The sequence below is a fragment of the Scyliorhinus torazame genome, chromosome 18, assembly GCF_047496885.1.
Source record: "Scyliorhinus torazame isolate Kashiwa2021f chromosome 18, sScyTor2.1, whole genome shotgun sequence".
NCBI classification, from domain to species: domain Eukaryota; kingdom Metazoa; phylum Chordata; class Chondrichthyes; order Carcharhiniformes; family Scyliorhinidae; genus Scyliorhinus; species Scyliorhinus torazame.
In genome coordinates this window covers 71,487,842-71,501,992 of record NC_092724.1, presented here as the reverse complement: position 1 = coordinate 71,501,992, position 14,151 = coordinate 71,487,842, and the positions used below count along the sequence as shown (strand labels likewise).

At 52.5% G+C, this 14,151-nt stretch overlaps 1 protein-coding gene across 2 annotated transcripts in view; it reads left to right on the top strand.

The window, feature by feature from the left end:
• The window catches only part of LOC140395293 (disintegrin and metalloproteinase domain-containing protein 10), a 209,515-nt gene that overhangs the window by 40,370 nt on the left and 154,994 nt on the right, over positions 1-14,151 (top strand). For both annotated transcript variants that reach the window (XM_072482880.1, XM_072482879.1), the window contains exon 4: positions 9,228-9,386. In XM_072482880.1, the coding sequence (XP_072338981.1) occupies positions 9,228-9,386 (159 nt within the window). The remainder of the gene's footprint in view (positions 1-9,227; positions 9,387-14,151) is intronic.

The window sequence follows — 14,151 nt, the reverse complement described above, 5'->3', positions numbered from 1 at the left end:
CATGTGGGGCTGGATTCTCTGACCTCAGGGCCGGGTCGGAGCATCGCTGGGCCGGGCGCGATTCATGCGACGCCGCCCTGACTCCAGTCCGCCGAGTCTCCAGTGACCAGAGAATCAGCGCCATTGGCGCTGACGCGGCGTTCGTCGGGGGCCGCTCTACGCAGCCAGCCCTCCCCCGGTGATTCTCCGCCCGGGATGGGCCGAGTGGCCGCCAAGGTAGGCCGTGTCCTACCGCCGCCGTTCACATGTGGTCTTACCCGGTGGGACCTCGTCGTCCATCCTGCGGGGGGCGTCCTGTGGGGGGGAGGGGGATCTGACCCCAGGGGGGCCTCCACCATGTCCTGGCCCGCGATCAGGGCCGACCGATCGGCGGGCCGGCCTCTCGGGCTGGGGGACTCTTTTACTCCGCGCCGGGCCCCTGTAGCCCTATGCCATGTTGCATCGGGGCCGGCGCGGAGAAGGAAGCTGCTGCGCATGCGTGAGTTGGCACTGGTCCCAGCATGCACGCACAAATTGGCGCCGGCCGCAGCGCAGATGCGCAGACCCACGGCGCCCGTTTGATGCCGGTATCAGCAGCTGGAGCTGCATAAGTCACTCCAGTGCCGTGCTGGCCTCCTGTAGGGCTCAGGATCGCTGCTCCTGGGGGCGTGTTGACGCCGTCGTAAAACACGATGGCGTTTACGACGGCGTCAACACTTAGTCTCAGGATCAGAGAATCCCGCCCAATGCCTCCAGCTCTATAGCTGAGTAAGCTTACCTGCTGTTTTATAGCTCTATCTCTTGTATTGTGACTTTATTAAATAAATATGGGTCACTTTTTGAACTGTTATTTTTGAGATATTCTGGCAATCTCTAATGCCTGGCACTTCAATGACCTTGCACATTAAAACTTTTTCCAGAACTAAAATCTGTCTCCAAACCTCACAATGAATTCGGTATTCACAACAGCAACATACAACATATGACAGCATGCAACAATATACAAGAACACAACAACAATATGACCACATACAAAAAGAGTGGGCTCTGGAGAATTTCCACCATTGGTATCTCTGCAGGATACTCAAAGTAAAGTGGGAAGACAGTCAAGCAAATTACAATATTCTCACTGAAGCTAATTTGTTCAGCTTCACGCCCATAAGCTCCACTGGTCTGGTCACTGCATCCGCAGGCCATATAATCAGCTTCTGAAGCAGACCCACTCTTCATAGAAGATGAATCATAGAATTCCTACAGTGCGAAAGGAGGCCATTCGGCCCATCGGGTCTGCACCAACCCTCTGAAAGAGCATCCAAGCTAGGCCCACTTCCCCATCCTATCCCCATAACCCCACCTAACCTTTGGTCATTGAGGCGCAATTTAGTGAGGCCAATCCACCTAACCTGCGCGTCTTTGGATAGTGGGAGGAAACCCGAGCACCCGGAGATAGATATATCGGCTCAAGGCATGTCGTGGATGATCTCAGAAATGTCAAATACATTGAAGCAAAAATTCAGACACGGGGAGAATGTACAAACTCCACACGGACAGTGACCCGGGGTCAGATCGAACCCAGATCCTCAGCGCTGTGAGGCAGCAGTGCTAACTACTGCACCATCGTGCCGCTAAGGGAGTGATCTAACCAATATTAAAATAGAGTCCATTCTGGGCAGGGTTAGCAGGGTCATTCGCGTTGGGAACGACCCCATTATCCAATGGCACTCTGTCTTGCTTTTGTGCCCCAGCGGGCAATGCTCCACCCAGGCCTCACTTAGCTACATTTCCTACAGTGGGGAGGTCTGACGAGCAGAGCTCCTCAGTGCAGGAAAGGATTTGGGCACCATTTTTAAATGGCGCCCCGATCTCACGACCCCCAGACGCAACCCCTGGACTACCCCACGCCCCAACTCACCTGTGGGGGGTTCTCGTGCCAAACTCAGCCCGCACCCCACCACATATGGGCAGGGTACCCCCGGGGCCGATCCCCGGTGTGGGCACAATGCCAGCTTGGCACCTTGGCACTGCCAGCCTGGCACTCTGGTAGTTCCTCTGCTAGCCTGGCAGTGCCATCTGTAAACCCTGGCAATGCCATCTGGGAACCCAAGTGACATGATCAGGATGCCCAGGTGGCACTGCCAGGGTACCCGGGTGGCACCAACCTGGCCAGAGACTGAGAACCGGGTGGCCTCCGATTGCCTGGGAGACCCCCCCAAGTACTGTTTGTGGGGACCTGTCCCGAATGGCGCCTGGCTGGGGTCTCCTTGGTGAGGCCGGAGGATGCCAGCTGGCTGTTCGATCAGGTGTAGACTGTAGCCATCTGGGATGGCCACTTCCAGAATACAAAATGGATGCCCGCAATGAATGAAGGGAACTATGGACAATGTTAAGAAAGCCAGCAGGCACAGAGCCTGTATGCATATTGAAGAAACAGCTCCCAGGCAGGACTGAAACTGGAGGGCAATTAACATATATTTTTTTTAACAAACAATTTTATTGAGGTATTTTTGGGGCACTGTAAACAGTTACAGATTACAGAACATCAACAAAAAACCAACACTTCAACCAAACCATAATGCACATACCCGCCCCTCTCCCATAGACACTACCCGCCTATTTATCCCTCCCAATCTACTCTAATCTCCACCCCCCCCCCCCCCCCCCCCCCCCGCTGACGTTCACTCTCCCGTGAAGAAGTCGATGAATGGTTGCCACCTTCGGGCGAACCCCAGTACAGACCCCCTCAAGGCGAATTTGATTCGGTCTTCGGGGGTTTTGAGTCCCTCCATGCCAGCAGTATTCGTCGCCGGGCTATTAGGGAAGCAAAGGCCAGAACATCTGCCTCTTTCTCCCCTTTGGACTCCCGGGTCTTCCGAAACCCCGAAAATTGCCACCTCTGGACTCATCACCACCCTTGTTTTCAGCACCCGGGACATGACCCCCGCAAATCCCTCCCAGTCCCCCCTAAGCTTAGGACATGCCCAAAACATGTGAACGTGGTTCGCTGGTCCTCGCGCGCATCTAGCGCACTTGTCCTCTATCCCAAAGAATTTGCTCATCCGAGCCACCGTCATGTGGGCCCAGTGAACGACCTTAAACTGAATCAGGCCGAGCCTGGCACATGTTGCGGTTGAGTTTACCCAACTCAGGGCTTCCGCCCATACCCCATCCTCCATCTCCCCACTGAGCTCCTCCTCCCTATGAGTTTCAGTTCCTCCGTCTGGGACTCTTCCCCCTTCATGAGCACCTTGTAAATATCCGAGACTCTACCCTCTCCTCCTTCTCCTCTAGAGACTATTCTGTCCTGGATCCCGATTGGCGGGAGGTGTGGGAAGGATGGGACCTGTCTGCATACAAAGTCCCGCACCTGTAAGTACCTAAAGTCATTTCCCCTTTCCAGCCCCGCTTTCTCCTCCAACTCCCTCAAACTCGGAAAGTTCCCCTCCAGGAACATATCGCCCACCCTCCTCACCCCCGGCCGCCACCATGTTCGAAACCCTCCATCCATGTTCCCGGAGGCGAATCGATGGTTATCACAAATTGGAACCCAGACCGACGCACCCACCTCCCCTGCATGCTTTCTCCACTGGCCCCAAATCCGCAGGGCCACCCCCACTACCGGGCTGGTGGAGTACCTGGCCGGCGACAGCGGTAGGGGAGCCGTGATCAGGGCTGCCAAACTGGTGCCCCTGCACGAAGCCGCCTCCACCCGCTCCCAGATAGACCCCGTACCCACCATCCACTTCCTTATCATGGCTATGTTAGCCGCCCAGTAGTAGCTAATCAGATTCAGCAACGTCAGTCCCCCCTCGCTGCGGCCCCTTTCAAGCATCGCCTTCCTCACCCGCGGGGATTTTCCCGCCCAGACAAAGCTCATGATGATTTTGCCGGTCCTTTTGAAGAAGGACCATGGGGTAAAGATCGGGAGGCACTGGAAATGAACAGGAATCTAGGGAGGATTGTCATCTTTACAGCCTGCACCCTCCCCGCCGTGACAGCGGGAGTGCATCCCATCTCCGAAACTCCCTCTTCATTTGTTCCACCACCCTAGTCAAATTTAACTTATGTAACCTGCCCCAGTCTCGTGCCACCTGTATCCCCAAGTACCGGAAACTTTCCTCCACCAGCCTAAATGGCAGCTCCTTCAGTCTCTTCTCCTGGCCCCTTGCCTGCACCACAAACATCTCACTCTTGGCCATATTTAATTTGTACCCTGAAAACCGGCCAAACCTCCTCAATGTTTCCAGTATATTTTCCATCCCAGCCAGTGGGTCCGACACGTACAGGAGCAGGTCATCCGCATAGAGAGAGCCCCTGTGCTCCACCCCCCCCACCTAGTCATTCCCTTCCACCCCTTTGCAGCTCTCAGCGCAATCTCCAACGGTTCTATGGCCAGCACGAATAGCAACAGGGAGAGTGGGCATCCCTGTCTGGTCCCGCAATGTAGTCTGAAGTAATCTGACATCATCCTGTTCATCCTTACACTAGCTTTTGGGGCCTGGTACAATAATTTGACCTAATTAACCAGTCCCTCCCCGAACCCATACCGTCCGAGTACCTCCCACAAATAGTCCCACTCCACCCGGTCGAAGGCCTTCTCAGCATCCATTGCCACCACTACCTCCACCTCCTTGCCCGTCGGGGGCATCATAATCACATTAAGCAATCTTCTCAAGTTGGCTGTCAGCTGCCTGCCTTTCACAAACCCTGTTTGGTCGACCCCGATCACCTCCGGTACGCAGTCCTCAATTGTAATCGCCAGGACCTTGGCCAGAAGCTTGGCGTCCACATTGATCAGGGAGATTGGCCTGTATGACCCGCAAGATTCCGGGTCCTTGTCCCGCTTTAATACCAGCGAGATGGTGGCTTGCAACATCGTCGGAGGCAGGGCCTCTCTGTCCCTCGCCTCATTAAAAACCCGAGTCAGGACCGGTCCCACTATCTCCGAGAACGTTTTGTAAAACTATACTGGGTATCCACCCGGTCCCGGGGCTTTCCCCGACTGCATGGCCTTTAGGCCCCCCAGTACCTCCTCCGCTCTAATCGGGGCCCCCAGCCCATCCACTAGTCCCCCGCCTACTTTGGGAAGGTTAGTCCATCCAGGAACCGTTTCATCTCCTCCGGCTCCTCCGGGGGTTCTGAAGTGTAAAGCTTACTATAAAAGTCCCGAAATACCTTATTCAGTCCTGACGGGTCCTCCACTCTGCTCCCCTTCCCGCCCACCATTCTATTTATTTCCCTGGCCGCCTCCCTCTTCCTGAGTTGCTGCGCTAGCAATCTGCTGGCCTTCTCCCCATGCTCATACACCACTCCCCTTGCCTTCCTAACTTGTTCCACGGCCCTACTTGTGGATAGCACCCCCAGTTCCGCCTGCAATCTCTGTCTCTCCCTGAGTAGGTCCTCCCCCGGGGACCCCGCATGCTCCTCGTCTATCCGGTGAATCTCCTTAACCAATCTATCCATTTCTGTTCTGTCTGCCCTGACCCTGTGAGCCCGAATTGAGATCAGCTTCCCCCTCACTACTGCCTTCAGCGCCTCCCACAGGGTCGCTGCTGAAACCTCCCCCGTATCATTCACCTGCAACTAATTTTGCATACACTTCCGAAGTCTCTCACATATCCCCTCCTCCAACAACAATCCTACGTCTAACCTCCATTGCGGGTGTTGGTAATTTGCCCCCCGACCTGCAGGTGCACCCAGTGCGGGGCATGGTCCGAGATAGTGATTGCCGAGTATTCCATATTCTTTACCTCCCCTACACAGTCCCTGCTCAACATAAAAAAATCAATCCTAGAATATACTTTATGAACATGCGAGTAGAACGAGTAGCCCCTTCCCGTTGGCTCTCTGGCTCTCCATGGGTCCACTGCCCCCATTTGCTCCATGAACCCTTTCAGCTCCCTTGCCATTGCTGGGAGCCTACCCGTTCTGGGACATGACCAGTCCAACCCCGGGTCAAGGACCGTATTAAAGTCCCCCTCCATCATCAACTTGCGTGAGTCTAGGTCTGGGATCTTCCCCAGCACTCTTTTAATAAAGTCAGCGTCGTCCCAGGTCGGAGCATACATGTTCACCAGCACCACTCTCCTCCGCTCCAGCTTGCCCCTTACCATAAGGAATAGGAATCTGCCCCAGCAGTCTGCGATTATGCCCTCTGCCTCAAATTGAACCCACTTATTGATCATAATTGCTACCCCCCCTGGACTTAGAGTCCAAGCCCGAGTGGAAGACCCGGCTGATCCAGCCCTTCCTTAGCCTAGTCTGGTCAGACACTTTCAGATGTGTCTCCTGCAACATAATTACGTCCGCCTTCAGAGCCCGCAAATGCGTGAACACACGCGCCCTCTTGACTGGCCCATTTAGTCCTCTGACATTCCAGGTGATCAGCCTGGTTGGGGGGCACACCGCCCCCCCCCCACCCCCCACGCCGTCAGCCATAACCTTTCTTGGGCCTGCCCCCGGCCCATGTGCCGCATCGCTCTTGGTTCGCCTCTTGGCCGCCTCCACCCTCGACCTCCTCTCCATTACCTACTTCAGACCCCTCCCATGTCAGCAGAATAACTCCCCCCCCCCCAGCAACATCCCCCGATAACCCCACCCCTGCCATTCACTGGCTGTATTTCCCCCCCCCCCACCTGACTCCCTTGACTAGCCAATCTGCTAGCCCGGTGACTCATCGCTCCGGCGCCCCCTTGTCTCACTCCCATTGTTTCCCCGACCTCGTCTCCCCACTGCCCAGCACACCATCTCCCCCACTCCGACCCACTGGAACAGTCTCACTAAGATGGGAAAGATCAAACAAGATGGAAACATCAAACAGCAACGTGAGGCTGCTCCTGGTACGATACAGTTCCAGCTGTGTACACAGATAAGTGTTAACCCACGTCCCTTTCTGAGCATTAATAAAATAGCAACACAGTAACACAGTACCTGTATATCACCCACCCGAAACAAACATAAAACCATAGACATAAAAAAACCCCAACCAACATCTTTAATCCCCATTGCTGACCGGCCACCTTTATGTTACAATGAAGGCTGCAGCACACCCAGAGAACACGATGAAAGGTACCAACAACAGCAGAAAAAAGAGAAAAGAGAAAAAAAAATAGCATACGAGAGGGGGATCCCTCCCCCCTGCATCCCCCGTAGGCAAAAGCTGCCCAAAAATACAACACATGGCACCTTTAAAGCAGTAAACAGTCGACCGTCAGTCCAGGCACAGTAGGCATCCCCCCAAACGATAACTCTCGGACCCTAGCTTGCGTTCCTGGGTCCTTTTTTCGGGACCAGCCCCTGATCCCTCGCGAAGTCCATTGCTTCTTCGGGCTCGGGGAAGTAGTGGTGTTGGCCCTGATGCGTGACGCAAAGACGAGCCGGGAAGAGCAGACCATTACTTCATGTGCTTTTTAAATAACACTTCCTTAACTTGTTTAAAGGCTGCTCGCCGCCTGGCCACCTCCTGGCTTAGGTCGTGGTAAATGCTCTTAGCGCTCTTTGCCCACTGCAGCACCCGCTCCTTCTCCACAAACCTGTGGAACCTGATCACCATCGGACGGGGGGGCCCCCCCGGACGCACCTGCCTCGCCTGCACTCTGTGTGCCCCCTCCAGCTCCGGCGGTCGCTGAGAGGCGTCAGCCCCCATCAGCTACATCAACAGGTCCGCCACGAACGCTGTGGCATCGGCTCCCTCAGCCCCCTCCGGGGGGCTGATGATCCTCAGATTTTGTCTGCGGGCTCTATTTTCCAGCTCCTCTACTCTGTCCAGCAGTCTTCTCTGTCTCTCCTTCAACCCGTCGACTTCTAGCGCAGCCATCGTCTGCGCGTCCGCCTGCTCCTCCACCGCCTCCCCCAGCTCCTCAATGTTTTTGTCCTGGGCATCCAGTCTCTGGTTCAGCTGATCCACTGCCTTCTGAAGTGGGTCCAAGTTATCCCGCTTCAACGATTCAAAACTGCTTTTTATCACCTGCAGCATGTTTTCCAGCGCCTGCTGGATCACCGGGTCCGAGGTCTGTAGGTCCGCCATCTTTGCTCCCGGGTCAGCTTCCCCTGCACCTTGCCTTTGTCTCTTCCTCTCCCGTTTTTGCTGCTTTCTGCTCTCCCGCGGATCCATGCAGCTCTGCCCATTCCTCAGCACCTCCATGGCCGTCTTTCCAGCGCTCCGCAGTCCCGCAAAACCGGGGAACCAGGTCCTCAAATCCCGCCGGAGTGAGAGCCACCGAATGTGCGGCTCACTCACTCATCGACGCCACCGGAAGTCCTCAGGGCAATTAACATATTGATGGCCCATCTCCGGGAACAAAGGAAAGACACTCAAGCAACCGATCTAGCTCCAGACATCCCGGCGCCAGTTCCCCAAACCGAAAGTGTAAACAACGGCCACATAGGACCCACACAGCCATCAGGGCACCCACCCCTTTATTGGTCAAGATCAATACGAGTACCAAGATACGGCCCAATTAATTGGGGCCAAATTCAAGGCCCCCCAAAAGCCTGTGAAGCCCCTCCGGGTATAAGAAGAAACCCCCGAGAGAGAATCGCTCTCCTGGAATCGGCTCTCAAAGCGGAGAGACCCGTCCACCAGCTGCACCAGAAGCAAGTAAGTCCAAGGTCAACGCTCGCTACCAGACGGACGACCTTAGCTGTTCTCCTGTACCACTTCGAACCCAGCAGCCTCAGATTCGAACAACGGCCACTGTGACTCTGACTGAGTGGGCACCCAAAGCTAAGTATAGGCGTCAGTGATAGAGATAGTTTAGTTTGTAGTACTTTGTGCATGAGTAGATATTACTGTGTGTGTAAATAAATAGTATTGACTTTGAACTAACTAACTGGTGTTTTGGCTCTTTGATCAGCATTCGGGTTTGAACCTTGTGGCGGTATCGAGAGATACCTGGCGACTCTAAAGCAAACGTAATTAGGATTAAGGAAGGTGACCATATTGACCACCATATTCATAACCAGAGAAACAGAGCAACAAGACGGAGGTAAGGCTTCTAAGCCAACTTCACTCTGCGAGACTGAATCCTGCCCATTGTGGGTGGGATCCAGTTCGCCAGATCTAACCAGATCGTGTGAAGTTTAATGGCTGTTGGAAACACTGGGGGAGGCCTCTCCTGGCATCTACTGGTCATGTTGTGCCCCCATTCAGGCGGGATGCGGCCGGTAGATCGCATCCAAAATCTATTGATACCCAGTCTGGGACACAACAAGAAACAGCTTGTTTAAGGTGATTCATTTTCTCTACACAGGTGACACAGATTCCTTTTGCCACGGTTCTATCATCAATGGCCGATTTGAAGGGTTTATCCAAACGCAGAAAGGAAAGTACTACATCGAACCCATTGAGCAATACTTTCAGGAAGAGAATCCCGTTGTTCATTCCCTCATCTATCACCAGGATGATATAGGTGAGTGCTGACTGCAAACCTGATTTGCATGTGGGTTTTGACTTCATATTTGGGATATGAGTGTCTCTGTCTAAGCCAGCATTTATTGTCCATTCCTACACACCCTTTAGAAGATGGTGGTGAGCTGTCTTCTTGAACCACTGCAGTCCATGTGGTGTAGGTACACCCATAGTGCTGTTAGGGGGGGAATTCGAGGATTGTGACCCAGCGACAGTGATGGAAAGATGAGTCAGGATGGTGTGCGGTTTGAAGAACACAATTCACAAAGTCTGTGTTGAAATCTCAGGAGCGGTATATCTCCTATAGAACCGCTTTGGGGCTGGGGTCCTGGAATCCAGCTGAACATGACTTTGAAACTGAGTTTAGGAATTGCTAGACATTTCAAAGACTTGTTGGTTCAATTTACTCGTTGGGACTCGTTAACTGAATCAACACAAGGTATGTGTCAGTATTCAAACGGCATGTTATCCATTAACTTGGAGCAAGATTAAAACATGTTCTCATCCCTCTGAAAACACCGACTGTTTGAGATCAATTTTATTTGCTATCATGATCTGGTCCCTTCTTCCTGTCACTCCAGCTAGAGTTAATATTGGGCCGAATGTACACTATCGGCTGTCGAGAGAGCGGGACAATTGAGTCACTGACACACAAAAGTGCTGGATTTCTCATGCACCATTAAATTTCAATGCTGTTTGTGGGATCTTGCTATGTGAATCTTGCCGACTGTTTTGCATGCAGAACAACAATAACTACACTTCAAAAGTACTGAATTGACTGTAAAGTACTTTGCAAATCCCAAAATTGTGAAAGGCGCTACATAAATGAAAGTTCCTTATTTTCTTTCCCCCCCTTCAATCATGTAGGTACAACAAGCAATTAGGAAATTATAGAATCATAGAATCCCTACAATGCAGAGGAGGCCATTCAGCCCATTGAGACTGCACGACCCTTGAAAGAGCATCCCACTAGGGCCCTTTCCCTGCCCCCTTCCCGTAACTCCACCTACCCGTTGGACACTTAGGGGCAATTTAGCATGTCCAATCCACCTAACCTGCACATCTTTGGGAGGAAACTGGAGCATCCGGAGGAAACCCATGCAAACATGGGAAGAACGTGCAAGCTCCACACAGACAGTCACCCGAGGTCGGTATTGAACCCTGGTCCCGGCACTGTGAGGCAGCAGTGCCGCCTGGAAAGTGAATCAATAATTCTAAGGGAATGGAGTATAAGAATCGGAAATTCTCAATGCAATAAAGGCGGCTTTAGTGAAAGCACACCTGGAGTATTATGCACTATTTTGATCTCCTTAGCTCAGGAGATAGATCTAAGCAAGCTAAGCATGCCTTACAGAAAGTGAAATGAAAGTTCATTAGACTGATGCCTGGGCTGAAGAGGTTGTCTTGTCAGGTCAGATTGGAAGATTGGACCTATGTTTATAAGAATGAGAAGTGCTCTTATTGTTAAGAGATAGCTGCTGGAGGCTGTTTCCCCTGGATGGAGAGTCTAGAATACGGGTCACAGTTACAGAACAAATGAAGAGGGCACTCATACCCCCAGCGTGAAGTGTTAATTCAACATTATTACAATTACTCAGCTCTTCCTCAAGGCTTTTCTCTGTCTGGCTGATGCTCTGTAACTACAAAGCCAGGAAAAATAAATTTGAACTTCTACCTCACTTCAGTCCTGTGCACGTCCAACAACCTACTCTGAAAACTCTGCTCACGTTTTGACAGCTGTGACAAATTCCACCAGAGCAGCTGAGACAATCCACAGCATCCTCACAGAATCAACAACATTCTAAAATAACTAACAACGTTCTTAACAAAAAAGTCAGTTCACCCAATCACCCAATGTTAACGGATTCTTTAGAAAGTTCCAGACTCTGGATCTGCACCTTTGCTAAAGGTGAATCAGTTCTTCATTCGGCTATACCCAGTCTTTGTGCCAAGTTTCGTCTATTAGTTTCTAAGATTTTTGTTCAGAGATAAACAGGCAAACAGGGGTGAAAATATTAACTCCGTCCACCTTCAATGGCAAAGTAATAAGGGGTCGGCCATTTAGGGCTGAAATGAGGAGAAATTATTTCACTTGGAGGGTTGTGAATCTTTGGAATTCTCTAACCCAGAATGTTGCAGATGCTCCTATGTTGGGTATATCCAAGTCAGGCATCGATAGATTTTTGGATACTAACAGAATCAATGGATATGAGGAGTAGGCAGGAAGGTGGCATTGAGGTAGGAGATTAGCAATGATCATATTGAATGGTGGATTGAATCAAAGGGATGAATTCTGACTCCTATTTCTTATGGGGTTTTTTGGAAAATGTACCCCCCCTTGTGTTAGGTGTTCCTTTGGGTCTTGTTCTATTTTGTTTTATTTGCTAGTGCCTGCCCTGGACGTGCTCTAGGTCCCTCAGCTGGCTCTGCTGTTCTGCCCGGGGTGGGTGAGGGTTGTTGGTGCCCCTCCCCATACCAGGCGGTTCGGCCTTGGCCAGTTCCCCCCCACTCAGTCCTGAGGCTCTTTGTCCTTGCCGGAAGGCCCTGTATTTGTGGCCCCCCGTTGTGTACTCAGGCTGTTTCCAACCCCCCCCTCTCTCCCTGCCATCCCCCCCCCCTTTCCTCCATCTGCCTGTTTCCTGGTGTCTTGTTGGCCCTCTGTGTGCACCTCCCCCCCCCCCCCCCCCCCTCGCTCAATTGGCTGTTGGCTTTAAACAGGTCCTGGAACAAGTTGGTTGACGAATCCATGTTTTGTGAATTTCTCCAGATGGCCATATTCCGCCGGTCTGCCAGCCAGTCTGCAGCTGTGGGTGGTGCTGCTGATCGCCAGCTGAGCAGGATTCTTTGGTGGCTGATTGGGGAGGCAAAAGGCAAGGGTGTTCGCCCCCTTCCCCATGTGTAGCTCTGGCTAGTATTATACCTCAAAAAACACCACTTTTGGCCTTGGCTCCACCCTCAAACCCATAACCTTGAACATTGCTTCAAAGAAGGCTGTCCAGAACCTGACAAGTCTCGGGCATGTCCAGAGCGTGTGGGTGTGGTTCACCAGGCCTCCCTGGCACCGTTCACATTTGTTCCCCAGCCCCAGGAAGAACCTGCTCATTCAGGGGACCTGGTTAGGTGTTCTGTGAGCACCACTTTTAGTTGCATGAAGCTTAGCCTTGTGCAAGTGGACAGTTGGCCCTGTTCAGTGCTTTGCTCCAGAGTCCCCACCCTATTTCTATCCCTAGTTCTTCCTCCCACTTTTCCCATGTTTCGTCCAGTGGGGAGCGTACCCTTTCTATCGTCATCCATACAGGTCCCCCCAGTTCTCCCCTCCCAGATTGCTCACGTCCAGTAGTTCCTCTAACATTGAATGTGGGTATGTTGTTGTCCCCCCGCGGAAGAAGTTCTTTATCTGTAGGTGTCGCAGTTCGTTCCAGTTTGGTAGTTTTAGTTTTTCAGTCACTTCCTCTAACGTCGTTAGTCTAACCTCCGTATAGAAGTCCCTAACAGTCAGCGTCCCCCCAGACTGTCTCCACCTCTTAAAAATGGCGTCTTGCATGGCTAGCACGAACCTATGCCTGCCACAGATAGGGGCCATGGTGCACATTTCGATTAGGTCGAAGTGTTGTCTCATTTGATTCCAGGTTTTCAATGTGGCTGCCACCACTGGGCTTGTTGGGTGCTTGTCTGGCAGGGATGGGAGTGTCGCTGTCGTGAGGGCTCAGAGGGTTGTCCCTGTGCAGGAGCTGTCCTCCATCCTCACCCATTCCTTTTCTGTTTTCTTCACCCATCCCCTCACTCTATCTGCTATGGCTGCCCAGTGGTAGTATTGTAGGTTTGGGAGGGTCAGGCCCCCCTGCTTCTTTTCTTCCCCCCCCCCCCCCCCCACCCCCACACACACACACGCACACACAAACGCCATGATCATTATGTCGGCTGAGTTAAAGGGGATATAGATTGGTATGGATCTGAACAGGAAGAGGAACCTGGGTAGCACGTTCATTTTCATCGTCTGCCCCCTCCCACTCGGGAGAGCGGGACTGTATCCCATCTCTGTAGGTCCTTTTTGACTTCCTCCGCCAGACTGATCAGATTCCACTTGTGGATCTATGTCCAATCGTGGGCAATCTGGATCCCCAGATAGCGGAATTTGCTTTGGGCTAGTTTGAATGGTAGCCCCTCCAACTCTGTCCCTCCCCATCTTGGGTTCACGTGGAAGACTTCACTCTTGCTCATGTTGAATCAGTGCAGGAATCCCCTGTGGTTGTCCCCCTCTCGAACAGGTATACCCCTTTGGATACTGTCGGGGGGATAGCCTATCAGGGGAAAACAGCAGCAGCCAGAGCAGTGGCACCACAGCTGGCTCTGATGTTCAGAAGGGAGGGTCAAAGAGCAGAAGAGCAATAGTAATAGGGGACTCTATAGTCAGGGGCACAGATAGGCGCTTCTGTGGACGTGAAAGAGACTCCAGGGTGGTATGTTGCCTCCCTGGTGCTAGGGTCCAGGGATGTCTCTGAACGGGTAGAGGGCATCCTGAAGGGGGAGGGCAAACAGGCAGAGGTCGTTGTACATATTGATACTAACGACATAGGCAGGAAGGGGCATTAGGTCCTGCAGCAGGAATTCAGGGAGCTAGGCAGAAAATTAAAAGACAGGACCTCTAGGGTTGTAATCTCGGGATTACTGCCTGTGCCACGTGCCAGTGAGGCTAGAAATAGGGAGATAGAGCAGCTAAACACGTGGCTAAACAGGGAGGGTTTCGTTATCTGGACCACTGGGAG